Source organism: Aspergillus viridinutans, assembly GCF_018404265.1.
Source record: "Aspergillus viridinutans IFM 47045 DNA, scaffold_1, whole genome shotgun sequence".
NCBI classification, from domain to species: Eukaryota; Fungi; Ascomycota; class Eurotiomycetes; order Eurotiales; family Aspergillaceae; genus Aspergillus; species Aspergillus viridinutans.
Genome location: NW_025091217.1, coordinates 4356208 through 4369030, shown reverse-complemented (window position 1 = coordinate 4369030; position 12823 = coordinate 4356208). Strand labels below are relative to the sequence as shown.

Sequence of the window (12823 nt, the reverse complement as noted above, 5' to 3'; positions counted from 1 at the left end):
ATAACCTTCCAGCCAAAGTATAAGCGGATACCATTACGTGCAGCTTCAATCACACGAGGGTCTCTCCAATCAACACCCTCCTGAACCGAAGACTCAAGCTGTCTTGACTGAAGGCTCTGCCTCGCCGTCGGTGCCCTTTTGCCGAGGTCCTCCCCCAAACACATTTTGCATTTCTTCCAGAGAATGGCGGGACGTCTACGGTGGTTAGTACTTAGTCATAGTGAAGAAAGGAGACCGAAGGAAAGACATACCTCTCGCAAAACGAACCACGCATACCCGATAATAGCATAGTTGAAAATGGCAAACATCAGAAACATCCGCCATCCAATATTCTCAATCGCGTGCGGCGTCACCTGCGACATCATAAAGTTGAACAGCCACTGCGACGCCGCCCCCACCGTCACTCCCACCTCGCGCGTGCGACTGGAGAAGATTTCTCCCACGTACAGCCATGGCAGTGGCCCCCAGGACATGTTGAAGCTAAATGCCTCGGCATAAGTCATGATGATCATCGCGATGCCCGCGTGCGTCGCTCCAGTCTCAGCAGCCCCGGTGGACGCCTTGGTCGGGTGCGTCGCCAGCACACACGCGATGATGAGCATAAAGGAGCCCATCGCACCCGCGCCGACCATGAACGGCACCCGGCGCCCAATCCGATCCATGACAAACAGCTGGAAGACGCTGACCCCGACCACCTTGACCACTCCGAAGAAGCCCGTCACCAGCTTGGCCGAGGCGCCCGCGCCGACCGCCGCGAAGATCTGCGTCGCATAGTACGCCAGCGAGGTGTTGCCCGTCAGCTGCGCACACAGCTGGATCGTGACGGCAATGAAGATCCGGTACCGATTCGCCGGCAGCAGCAGCTCGCGCCAGGTCCAGTTCTCCCGCACGCGCGCCTCCTCCTCGATCCCGGTCATGATCTCGTCAAACTCCTGCTGCAGCTCGGCCGTCTTCTCGCCGCCGCGCACCCACCGCAGCGAATCCCACGCGGCGTCGGTCCGGCCCTTGGTCGCCAGCCACCGCGCGCTCTCCTTGACCGTGCACATGCCCGCCAGCAGCAGCGTCGACGGCAGCAGCTGCAGCCCCAGCGCGATCTGCCACTGCTTCGTGGCCGACGGCTGGTCCTTGGACACCGCGTACGTCACCCAGTACGCGACCATCACGCCGCACGCAAAGAACCACTGGAAACACGCCCCCAGCCGCCCGCGGAACTCCTTGGGCGACATCTCCGCCGCATACATCGGAATCAGCACCGTCGCCGCGCCGATTCCAATCCCGGCAATCACGCGGCCTGCGTAGAAGGTGCCCAGCGTGTGCGCGTTGATGACCTGCAGGATCGTGCCGAGACTAAACACCAGCGAGCTGATGATCAGCCCGGTCCGGCGGCCCAGCCGCGAGGCTATCGGTGTGGTGAAGAAACATCCGAAAAACGCGCCGGCCTGCAGAATGGAGACCGCATTCGAGTTGACGGTGGTTTTCTGCGCTTGAGTATATCCAAAGTCCTTCTGGAAGGATTCCAGCGTGAGAACGCCGCCTGTTAATTGCCTTAGTTCATGACCATTTTATCACAGGGGCAGACGCACTGATCACCCCAGTGTCAAACGCAAAGGCAAACGAGCCCATACAACTGGCGGACACCAGATAAATGGCCCGAAGCAGGCCAAGTCTTTTCCCCATATTGCTCAGTACCTCAAAGCCTCTGAGACAGCTGCAAGAAAAAGGCGACGAACCTCACGACTTATAACCAAGGTAAAGAGAAGCAGGTCAATGCATTGCATGCCAATCATCCCTGCCGTTGCGTGATCTGAGGCGTCAGTGTGAGTGTCACACCCGCAACACGAAGCTCGCTGAACAGGAAAGCTTACGGATGATCCCGCCGTTTCGAGGTCCTGATAGGTGACTGACTCTGATGCCACGCGGTTTAGTGCCGGTCGTATCCAGTCCCAGACGGCTGATTTCTGTGTCTATTGCGTTGCGAGTCAGCAAGCATGCTGGAGCCGAGTCCCGACCCGCTCGGCTATGCTTGATGCCTGACTCGTGATGTCGATGCAAATGATCCATACCTCCAATGTAATGCGAGGAACAAATGATTGGTGAGTGGTGTCGGGATTGAGTCGAATGGTTGGTTGATGATGGGCAAATCATGGTCGCGATGACGTGACGGGTCAATGCATCGTAGCTGTAAAGATGGAGTCGTCATCGTTGATTCCTTTGAGCAGCGTCTCTTTGACCTCGAGACGACACGCGGATGAATCTTGATGATCTTCGTTGTACCCCGCAAATGATACCAGGCGAACCCGGAATGCGTCCGGCAATAATCATCACAATTATAGAGAATGATCAACAAGTGCCTCTCTGGTCTCATTTGTAGCTTTTTGTACATATCTAAAGGATAAGCTGCTTTTTACATAATAGCTTTTGGAGCATACTATGGCCCTTCCCCTGGTTACGAATATAAATATACATACTCATCATGATGTTTCCCGCCTGAACCTCTGTCTGTGGCTCTGTGCAGTACCAATGGTTTATTTCTGTCTAGTATTCCTCTCTATCGAACAGGATCATCAAGCGTCGTGTATTGCATTAGTTCAATTACAAATGTACCCAATCAGGTTGTACACATATGGATCAGAGTTTGCGGAGGATCCAGCAGGATTGAGCTGCAGTGGAGTCTCATACGGGCTGCCAAGCCTGCCATGTACATGCAGATGTAATATATTGACGGTAATTAGAGTAAGATCAAATGTCCTTGTAAGGAAGAATTCCAGGCAACTACTAACAACAGCGCTACAAGGTCATAATGGTGATTCCAAAGAGCAGTCCCACCTAAAGGTCTGGCCTGATAACTCTGTTATATGTGCCTTTAATAGCTTCTATACAGAGGTGTAGTTAAAGGAGTTACCGCCCTTTACAACTTACTACTATCTGTTAGTTAGATATGCGGCAATCGCAAGCAGATACTTTGCATGAGAGGAATAAGTTATAGTTCATCTGACTGTATATGGACTGCATTGACCCTAATCTTTTATCTTTACCTCTAGTCAAATCCTACACTACTGAGTAACCATCGAGTACTAACGCAGTGCTTCCTCCAGGTTCATCAAGGTCACAGTAACCTTGTTGGTCTGCCCATTCAAGACACCAGCGCCATTAATCAAGAGCATCTTCGGGTCCTCATTGAGAACCCGCAGCGACCGGGTATAAGCGTTCGGCTCAGACGTAGGGATCTCCCTCCACGGACCCTCTCCCAGCGCCTGGTTGATGAACACGCTGCTGGAGGAATATGCGCTCACGATGATGGTTCCGTTGACGCCGCCGTAGGGGGTCAGACGACGTAAGGCGACGAGGTGGGGACAGAGCCCGTGGTCGTGACAAGGCGCTGGTGTGGAGCGGACAGGAAGTTCTCCGGGTCCGACGAGATGCGGTAGTAGACGGGGAAGGAGTAGCTGCTGGTGCCGAAGAAGGAGCCGTATTCGTAGGTGTAGATGTATTTGCCGTTGGGGAGCTTGGCGACCACGGGCATGCCGGGACGGTCGGTGTAGGTTGGGTAGGCACTGTTATAGTCAGTCTCGTTCCGCCACAGCGATGGGTAGACATAGGAGGATGGGTAGACATACACATCGTCAACGACGGGACCCCAGTTCTTGAGGTCCGTCGTAACCTGGTGGACCAGCTTCTGGCCGTGGGTGGTGTTGGCTCTCTGGTCGGAATAGTAGCAGATCAACTTGCCATTACTGTCACAGGGGGTTAGAACTGGAATGACTTTCAGCCGATGGAGACTTACTGAGCCATCAGGAAAGGCTCCCACACAGGCGTCAACCCGTTGTCGGGAATGGCCGTCCCGCCAGCAGCAATGTGGCTCACAAACTTCCACGTCACACCGGAGTCGTGCGACGCATACAGCTCAATGTGCGTAGACGACAGATCGGTGGGAATGGCGCTGCCCGCCATCAGAATCGTCCCGGCGGGGAATGACCCAATGCGCTCGGGAAGTCTGTACAGCTCCGGCTGGTAGCGCAATCCGTAGCCATACACCTGGTCGTGGACCTGCGAGATCTCCTTCCAGGTCCGTCCATGGTCACGGGACCGGTAGACGGGGAAGTACACTTGCGGGGGCTCCTTGGAGTAGTTCTCCCAGATGCATAGGAGGTCCCCGTTGGGCAGCTCCAGGTTGCGCGCGTACAGGACGCGCGGGACGTTGTAGTCAGCCGGGGGACTGAAGACGGTCACCGCATTGTAGGTTGGGATGGTGGCCCGAGGGACACTCGCAGCCAGGGCCAGAGGCGCGAGGGCGAAAAGGTGAAGGAATCTCATTGTCAGTCAGGAACTTGCGTCCTGGTTCTCAGAAGAGTTCCTGTACACTGCCGCAACCCCGGTTTTATAGTTGACCATTGCGATGCTCACTTTGTCACTCTCCAATCGAATCATGATTAGACGAGAGTGTCTTAGCGAGGAAGAGTATCGAAAATGCGGAGAGAGCTTCATCCCGCCGGAGTTGACCCCTGCACGGATTCGCCCAGACCATAACTATGCAAAAGCTAGCCACTCTGGGAATTTCCATCAATCGTATTTCTGCATCTAAAACAGAGGCAAATGAAAAAGCTAGGTGCCGCCGTCATTCTGGTCGAGAATTCAACGAGAGGGAAGGAGTTTAGCAGCATACAGAGAGTCAGAAAGGAGGCATGAACGGCTTCTTCAGGTCGACGAGCTTGTTTTGTCGATAAGCCGGTGATCTACGGCAACGGCAGAGCATCTAGATCACTCAATCTCTTCAACACTCAGCCAGGAAGAGGGAATGAATGAACAATCATCATTGGTCGATGCAGAGTCATGCAATAAAACTGCGGTACGTCATATGCTCGGAGAAATGCCTCGGAGAAATGCGCAGGTTGGCTTGAGGAAAATTGATGTCTGGAGTTGACTGACCCCGTAGAGACACGACGTGTGGAGTGCAGAAGGCGGAGACGGACTCTGGGAGTCTGGGGTGAGAAGTGAGACATTGAGATCCTGCTAATGATGTTACTAGTTAGCGCAGATTAGCCTGTTATAATTACGCCTGTTTTAATGCGGGGAAGAGAGAAATCCCAGGGAAACGAGAAGGTGTACTGAGGACCGAGTACCTATTCTCAACACATGACAGCGCCTCGCTCAGGCGAATACTGAACACCTCATGTTTGCTCACTCGGAGAATTGCAAGCCTCAGTCTCGAGGTTACACAGACAATCGACTGTGATGAGCAGACACTGGCTTCCTGTCCAGTTGAGTCTCATTGATGCAGGACAAAGAGCCAATTGGAGAAATATAGCGTACAACAATGCCAACAAAGTGATGCATGATTGCTATAATTCTTATACATGATGTTGTGCTACATGTTCTATCCATGCGGCTATTTATTACGCTCATAACCAGACGAGAGTATCCAGATTGAAAGACTGAAGCTTGCTCCAAATTTCGTATCTACACCCTTAACAATGCAAATCCCACAGACTCAGACTGTAGCTCTTGTCTCCGAACTCGGAGGCAAGGTGCAATTTGACGATAACTATCCTGTCCCTGTCCCGGGCCAAAATGAGGTGCTGGCAAAGGTCCTCTACACCGGTGTTTGTCAGAGTGGTGAGTTCACCAGTCTCAACTCGAGGCAATTCTCCTAAGCATGCAGATCTCCACACCAAGAATGGAACTGCAGCCGGTGCCGACGGAAATCCCATCACGAACATCAAGCGTCCTCACGTTGGTGGACACGAAGGAGTCGGTCGGATTGTGGCACTGGGTCCTGGTTGCGGACCTGACTTGAACGTTGGAGGTCTGGTGGGCATTCGTTTCGCCAGTCGTATCTGCAGACGATGCGAGTTCTGCCTCGCTGGGACAGAACAGTATTGCATCAAAAGCACCAACCATCTGCACCACGAGGATGGCAGCTTCCAAATGTACATTGCCCTCGACGCGGACTATCTGACAATCCTGCCGGACGACATCGATCCAAAAGTCATTGGCCCGGTCTTATGCGCTGGGGTGACGGCTTACAAGGTTTGCAAGCCCCCATCGGTTTCGTAGTCTTCTAACGTGTTAGGCCGTTCTCAACGCCAACATCAGGGCGGGAAACTGGCTCGTTGTAGTGGGTGCTGGAGGCGGCCTCGGACACCTCGCGGGTGAGATTGTTCTCTCGTCAAACCACAAGACGGCCAGCTGATACTGCATCAGTTCAATACGCAAAAGCCCATGGCGCATTGGTTATCGGAGTCGACGCTGGAGATAAACGAGACTTCGTTCTCGGACTTGGTGCTGTCCAGTTCATCGACTTCAAATCGACCGACCCTGTGCAGCGTGTCCACGAAATCACTGGACTGGGGGCACACGCTGTAGTTGTGACAGCCGGCAATGCAAAAGCTTTTGCCCATGCATGCGACATGCTGCGCGTCGGTGGCACACTGAGCTGCGTCGGCATTCCCCCAGGGCGTCCTGTGCTGGAGACCCCCATCTGCACCATTGTCATCAAAGGGCTCAGGATCACTGGCAATCTGGTTGGTTCGCTCAAAGAATGTATGGAAGCGGTTGAGTTGGTCCGCCGGGGAATGGTCAAACCAGAAATCCGAGTACGGCCATTCAGGGATCTACCTCAAGTGTACGAGGAAATGGAGAAAGGTGATACTTCAGGACGAATTGTCCTCCAGATTGCGGAGTGATCTTTGTCATTCGTTCTCATCTTTGGCTGCTGAATAAGAATGATACTTCGATCAATGTCAGCTTGCTCTGAGACAGTCCTTTCTTCCACATTCAGCCTCGCAACAAGCCCGACACTCACACGAGCAGGGGCCATCACCAAAGCCTCGGCTGTTTTCGCACGAAGAATTGATTTCAGCATCGGATCATGCTCCAGAAATGGCAGAATCTTTTGGTACAAAGCGTGTAGGAAGTCTTGAGGCCCGACCTGAAGGGCGTTCGAAAACAAGCTTGGGGGAGTATAGATGATGGTATCTGCCAGAGAGTTGGCAACCTCAAAACACTTCAATAGCTATACTAATGTCATTCTCTCATTCGATGACATTTCTTGCAGTAGTGTGCATGAGACTCACCTGGTCCCGCCCCAAAGGCAGCAAGTCTGTCGCAGACAGTCCTTGCAGGGACATTAACAGATCACGACCGACAACTACAGGGAATCGAAAGGTCATCACCTCGGTGGTAGAGGTCGAGGATAGCAGACGCCGAGATAGTGCTTCCTGCCAGACAATAGTTCTCATCCATTCTCTGGTGATGTAACAGTCCGCCAGCCGTGTGGACGCCTGGTCGTACGAGTTGAAGGCTAGTAGCGATAGTGCTGCTTCTGTTTCAGCTAGATTAGCTGCAGATAAAGCTTGAGCCAAACTGCCACTACGGCATCGTCGTGCCTGGATCTTGTCGAATGTGACAAAAAGATTGAAAAGCTCGAGTAAACCCCGCGCGTGAGGGTTCATTGCCAGATGTGCTGGATCCGGAAGCTGGACTGGATCAGTGTATGAAGGCCTCACACCAAGATGCATAGCATATCCTCTGTGCTGCATCAGTACCAACGAACTGCTTACTGTGCTTACAGACCTACGGTCACCTACCTCTCAGACACCCACAGCAACAGAAACACAATCTCCTCGTTTACAACAACGCCATCCGTAACGACACCGTTCCGTTCGTTCGTGTCCAAGCCTAACAATCTCGCGCCCGCGATGGCCTCCTGTATAAACAGCATAGCCGACTTCTGCTGGTCAATCTTTGCATGATACACATGCAGAAAGAACGAAACAAGCACACCCCTGACGTCAAGGTTCTCCCTGTAATCACTCCGCTGCCGAAGTCGCATACACTCCAATTTGAGCAGGCCACTGTCCACCGTCTGCGCATTTTCGCCAGCGGTGGGAGCAAGCTGCAACTGTGCCATCGTCGCGGCACACAGCGCCAGCACTAAGCAAAGTGTCTGCGCATCGCAGGTGCCGTTCTCCAGCTGTTGCAAAAGCGCATCTGCGTGGACCACCGGCCAAACACTGTACGAGAAAGTCTGGTACAGGCGCACGATATAGACCAATATCGACTGGGGAATGCATATCTCATTTCTCCAGCCTGATGCAGACAGGGAGTCATCCCCCTCAGCATCAACGTGGACGTCAGCACGGTTTACCGGACGATTCTCGACCGACTGGGTGCTTGCAGCAGTTTCCTCCGTACGAGCATCGCCAATCGATCCATCACTGGCGGGCCTGCCTTTGTTGGTATATCGTCGGGCTTTTGGTCCCCTCCTTCCCGGGGGCTTGAGGTACGTGCAGTCCGCCTCCTTGAACGACTTCAGGCAAGTATCGCAGGGCCTGGAGCCGCTACACTTCACCTTGCGAGATATGCACTCATCACATGCTCTTTTGGTGAGTTGTCGGCGCATCCGATCAGGTCTTCCGTATCTTCTATATCTTCTGCTATCAAAGTGATTCGAAAGTCATGGAAGTGGAGTTCGTGTTATCACAGGATGATCAAGCACCTGCAGATGAGGGGAAGCCGCGCTGTCCATGCATGCTGACAGCCGGACAGACATTGGTGGGTTCCATCAGCATATTTTAAAGCACTTGCTATCCTCTGTATACTGAAATTTCACTTGAAATTTTCCTGTACTCTTCATCAGATAATATCCTCAATTCTGAACGAAGATGTCGACTCTCCCAACCTATCTTCCTTCCGCCGACGTCATAAAGACCCCGCCGCGGGAGGACCTTCCTTAATTTCAGATCCCTTCCATATGCGACAATCGAAACCTAGGTAGATACTCCATAGACTCACCGAATCATCCGCATATATACTCTTCATTTCTTCATCTTCATCTTCTCTCTCCTCATTTCCCGCCTTCCTCCTATACACACTTAAACCCTCCAAAATGGACAGACCACTCGGCCCAACCAGCACAGACGTACGCCAGCCAGCAACTCCCCCAATCCTAACGAACACACACTAACTCAAAGAAACCACCAGGTCCGCGAGCTCGCCGCCCAAGAAACCTCCTCGGCAGTGATCTTCCCCTCCTTCACCTCCACAACCGCCTGGTCCCTCGGCCTCGCCCTCCGCGACCGCATCCTCTCCCTCCCCGCCGACCAGCGCAAACCGGCCCTGATCTCGATTTCTCTAATCGGCGGTTCCGAGCCGCACGTTATCTTCCAGTGCGCGACGGAACCGGGCACCATCGCCGATAATGAGGTGTGGGTGAGGCGGAAGCGGAACACCGTGCTGCGGTGGGGCGTGTCCAGCTGGTTGATGCGGAATAAGATGCTGGCGAGTACGGGGCTCAGTGCGTCCGAGGTGGAGGAGGCGTTTGTGAAGAAGTACGCGCTCAACAGCTCGAGTGGTGGTGCTGCGGATGACTATGCCATCCACGGCGGTGCGTTCCCTGTTCGGGTCAGGAGCGTTGATGGTGTGGTGGGCGTCATTGTTGTCAGTGGGTTGAAGCAGGAGCACGATCACCAGGTCGTTGTCGAGGTGGTCCGGGATTACATTCTCCAGAACAGCCATTGAGCTGACTGGATATAATCCCCTGTTGGCGTATTCTACATAAGCGAGTACAGGATTTATTGGGCTCGATTGAGCAACCGCTTTGTATAGTACGTGAATAACCTAGGCAAAAAGAAAGTACATATCAATGAGGTATCATTTATTTTGCCTCTATCATAAATCGAGGCGACTCTGGCTTATTCCCAAAGGAAATCCATAGTGAATCAATTACAAAACTCCGTAAATCCCTCTAAAGTAATTTTACAGTTCGTCATGTCCGCTGGGCTCCTCCTCCTCATCCGCCGGTGCAGAGCCATACAGCTTGCTGGTGATGGGGTAGGCGACGTTGGACAGTTGCTCCTTCTGCTCCTCAAAGTCCTCAGTGGTGGCAGTGGCAGCGTTGTCCTCCAGCCAGTCGGTAACCTCCTTGACAGCATCCAAAATAGTCTGCTTGTCATCCTCATCGATCTGGCCACCAAGACCGTTCTCGTCGTTGACCTGGTTCTTCAGGCTGAAGGCATAGTTCTCCAGCGAGTTACGAGCCTCAATCTTGGCCTTGATAGCCTTGTCCTCCTCGGCGAATTCCTCGGCCTCGGCGACCATGCGGTCGATCTCCTCCTGGGACAGACGACCCTTGTCGTTGGTAATGGTGATGGACTCGGCTTTGCCAGTACCCTTGTCGCTGGCGCTAACCTTCAGGATACCGTTGGCATCCAGGTCGAAGGAGACCTCAATCTGAGGCACGCCACGAGGGGCGGGAGGGATGCCAGTCAGCTCGAACTTGCCGAGAAGGTTGTTGTCCTTGGTCAGAGAACGTTCTCCCTCATCTGAGACATCAGTCAGTACATCTCCATATCTTCAATCAAGCACAATGGCAAATACTTACAAACTTGGATCAGGACGGTGGGCTGGTTGTCAGCGGCGGTCGAGAAGATCTGAGACTTGCGGGTAGGAATGACAGTGTTGCGGGGAATGAGCTTGGTCATGACACCGCCGGTGGTCTCAATACCCAGGGTAAGAGGGTTGACGTCCATGAGAACGACATCGCCGGTACCTTCCTCGCCAGAGAGGACACCACCCTGAACGGCAGCACCGAAAGCGACAGCCTCATCGGGGTTGATACCCTTGGAGGCCTTCTTGCCACCAAAGAACTCCTCGAGGAGAGCCTGGACCTTGGGAATACGAGTGGAACCACCGACCAGAACAATGTCGTTGATATCGGACTTCTTGACCTTGGCATCCTTGAGCACCTGCTCGACGGGCTTCAGGGTCTTCTTGAACAGATCCATGTTGAGTTCCTCAAACTTGGCGCGGGTGAGTGTCTCGGAGAAGTCCTCGCCGTTGTGGAAGGATTCGATTTCAATGCGAGTGGACATCTGGGAAGACAGAGTACGCTTGGCCTTCTCGACTTCGCGCTTCAGCTTACCCATGGCCTTGAGGTCCTTGGAGACGTCAACGTTGTTCTTCTTGTTGTATTGCTTGACGAAGTAGTCCATGACGCGGTGGTCAAAGTCCTCACCACCAAGGTGGGTGTCACCGGCAGTAGCCAAGACCTCGAAGACGCCGTTGTCGATGGACAGAAGGGAGACATCGAAAGTACCACCACCAAGATCGTACACGATGACCATACGCTCATCACCAGTCTTGTCCAGACCGTAGGCGATAGCGGCGGCGGTGGGCTCGTTGACAACACGGAGAACGTTCAGGCCGGCAATGGTACCAGCGTCCTTGGTAGCCTGTCTCTGGGCGTCGTTGAAGTAGGCGGGAACGGTGACAACCGCGTGGGTAACCTTCTTTCCGAGGTAGCCCTCAGCGATCTCCTTCATCTTTCCAAGAACCATGGCAGAAACCTCCTCGGGGGTGAAGATCTTGGGGGACTTGTTGACTTCGACCTTGACGACAGGCTTGCTATCCTTGTTGACAATCTTGAAGGGGAAGTTCTTGGCGTCCTTCTGGACATCCTTATCATCGAACTTGCGTCCAATCAGACGCCTGGTAGAGGTTAGCACAGACTCTTCAGCTATCAAAAACCCGACGGTCAAACTCACTTGATGTCAAAGATGGTCCGGGTAGGGTTCGCGGCGTATTGGTTCTTGGCGGCGTCACCAACCAGGCGCTCTTCATCAGTGAAGGCGACATAGGAAGGAGTGATACGGTTTCCTTGGTCGTTGGCGATGATTTCAACCTTTCCGTTCTGCATCACACCGACACAAGAGTATGTTGTTCCGAGATCGATACCGATGACTATTGGCAACACCGTATTAGCAAAAGAATTTCAAGTCTTCAGGAAATATAATATTCAAAAGACGTACCAGTGCCATAGTTGTCCTGTACTGAGTCTTCCTGAGCGTGTGCTGTTCCGAAAAAGGCCAGAGGCGCAATGAAGACAAGGAGGAGGTAGAAGACAGTGGTCCAAGCAGTGAACGGCTTGGCCGCGCCATTGCGACTCGATAGCCGCGACATGGTGAATATGTGAGGTGTAAAAAGGAGGTCCTTTACAATAGGCCTGATAGAGAAGTGTACAGTCTGTCAGGATGTCTCAATCCCAGGCGGTTGAGGTTACGTGTCTATCTCCCAAAACACGCTCCAAAATCCTCAAGTCCCAGTAAACAAACTTCCTTACAATGTAAAGGAAGAATGACAAGACAGTCAAGGGTTAGGAGAAAAAGAGAAACAAGCGAGAGGCGACCGGGGTTGTCGAAGGAATGAGTTGAAGAAAGAGAAAGAAGAATGTCAGGAAGCTACGGCCAGCTTTGTTCTTCTTGTATGGGATGGCGGCGGCAAAGAGAACGCAGCGGCCATGCTGGCCTTTTCATGGGTGTTGCATTTAAGGTTACTTCTCGCTCTGTGATTGGCTGCTGCAGGCCTCCCAGGCCTCGACTGAGTCAGCAGGGTCTTTCACCGCCCGAGTTTTGCCGGCGAAATCCCGAGGCGTTCATTCAGGGCGATTCCCAAAAGGGAAATCAGGGCTCAGGTGGCCAGGGAACTGTGGAGCTGTTGATCGAAATTGCTAGAAGAGGACACTTTTGCTTCACTCAATTGGCAGTTCTTGCATACGTGGACAATATCCAATGGCTACGGCCTTGACAATATTAATACCTATTATTGAGCCAAAACTCGGAACAGTGCACCCAAATCTCGGGCTGAAGGATATAATCTCACTCTACGCATACTGCATATGGGACACCACGTGGACAGCTGGTCAATTTCTTAGCCTTACAGGCTTGTATTCATAGCCCTACGGAGTAACTCTGCAACTAACCCTAAAGAGTCAAGCTATCAGGTTCGACAAGTACCATTGCTAGGAAATGCATCGTATGTCTTCATC

The 12823-nt window shown here is 52.9% G+C and overlaps 6 protein-coding genes across 6 annotated transcripts; 2 read left to right on the top strand and 4 right to left on the bottom strand.

The window, feature by feature from the left end:
* Positions 1-93: 93 nt before the first annotated feature.
* Positions 94-1677, bottom strand: Aspvir_001238 (putative MFS sugar transporter; the record flags this gene model as incomplete). Its single annotated transcript, XM_043266364.1, has 3 exons — positions 94-195; positions 252-1534; positions 1584-1677. The coding sequence occupies 3 exons, from the start codon at positions 1675-1677 to the stop codon at positions 94-96; spliced, it is 1479 nt and encodes a 492-aa protein (XP_043122299.1).
* Positions 1678-3074: 1397 nt separating this feature from the next.
* Aspvir_001237 (sialidase family protein) lies at positions 3075-4314 on the bottom strand (the record flags this gene model as incomplete). The annotated part of the gene is made up of 4 exons (XM_043266363.1): positions 3075-3254; positions 3332-3554; positions 3618-3734; positions 3785-4314. 4 exons carry the CDS (start codon positions 4312-4314, stop codon positions 3075-3077), a joined length of 1050 nt encoding a protein of 349 aa, XP_043122298.1.
* A 1157-nt stretch (positions 4315-5471) lies between these two features.
* Positions 5472-6190, top strand: Aspvir_001236 (uncharacterized protein; the record flags this gene model as incomplete). Its single annotated transcript, XM_043266362.1, has 3 exons — positions 5472-5613; positions 5660-6027; positions 6071-6190. 3 exons carry the CDS (start codon positions 5472-5474, stop codon positions 6188-6190), a joined length of 630 nt encoding a protein of 209 aa, XP_043122297.1.
* A 7-nt stretch (positions 6191-6197) lies between these two features.
* Aspvir_001235 (putative C6 transcription factor) lies at positions 6198-8401 on the bottom strand (the record flags this gene model as incomplete). Its single annotated transcript, XM_043266361.1, has 4 exons — positions 6198-6611; positions 6650-7003; positions 7074-7527; positions 7587-8401. 4 exons carry the CDS (start codon positions 8399-8401, stop codon positions 6198-6200), a joined length of 2037 nt encoding a protein of 678 aa, XP_043122296.1.
* Positions 8402-8887: 486 nt separating this feature from the next.
* Aspvir_001234 (DUF967 domain protein) lies at positions 8888-9519 on the top strand (the record flags this gene model as incomplete). Its single annotated transcript, XM_043266360.1, has 2 exons — positions 8888-8920; positions 8983-9519. 2 exons carry the CDS (start codon positions 8888-8890, stop codon positions 9517-9519), a joined length of 570 nt encoding a protein of 189 aa, XP_043122295.1.
* Positions 9520-9756: 237 nt separating this feature from the next.
* Positions 9757-11958, bottom strand: bipA (Hsp70 family ATPase KAR2; the record flags this gene model as incomplete). The annotated part of the gene is made up of 4 exons (XM_043266359.1): positions 9757-10322; positions 10382-11487; positions 11544-11739; positions 11808-11958. 4 exons carry the CDS (start codon positions 11956-11958, stop codon positions 9757-9759), a joined length of 2019 nt encoding a protein of 672 aa, XP_043122294.1.
* Between the last annotated feature and the right edge of the window lie 865 nt (positions 11959-12823).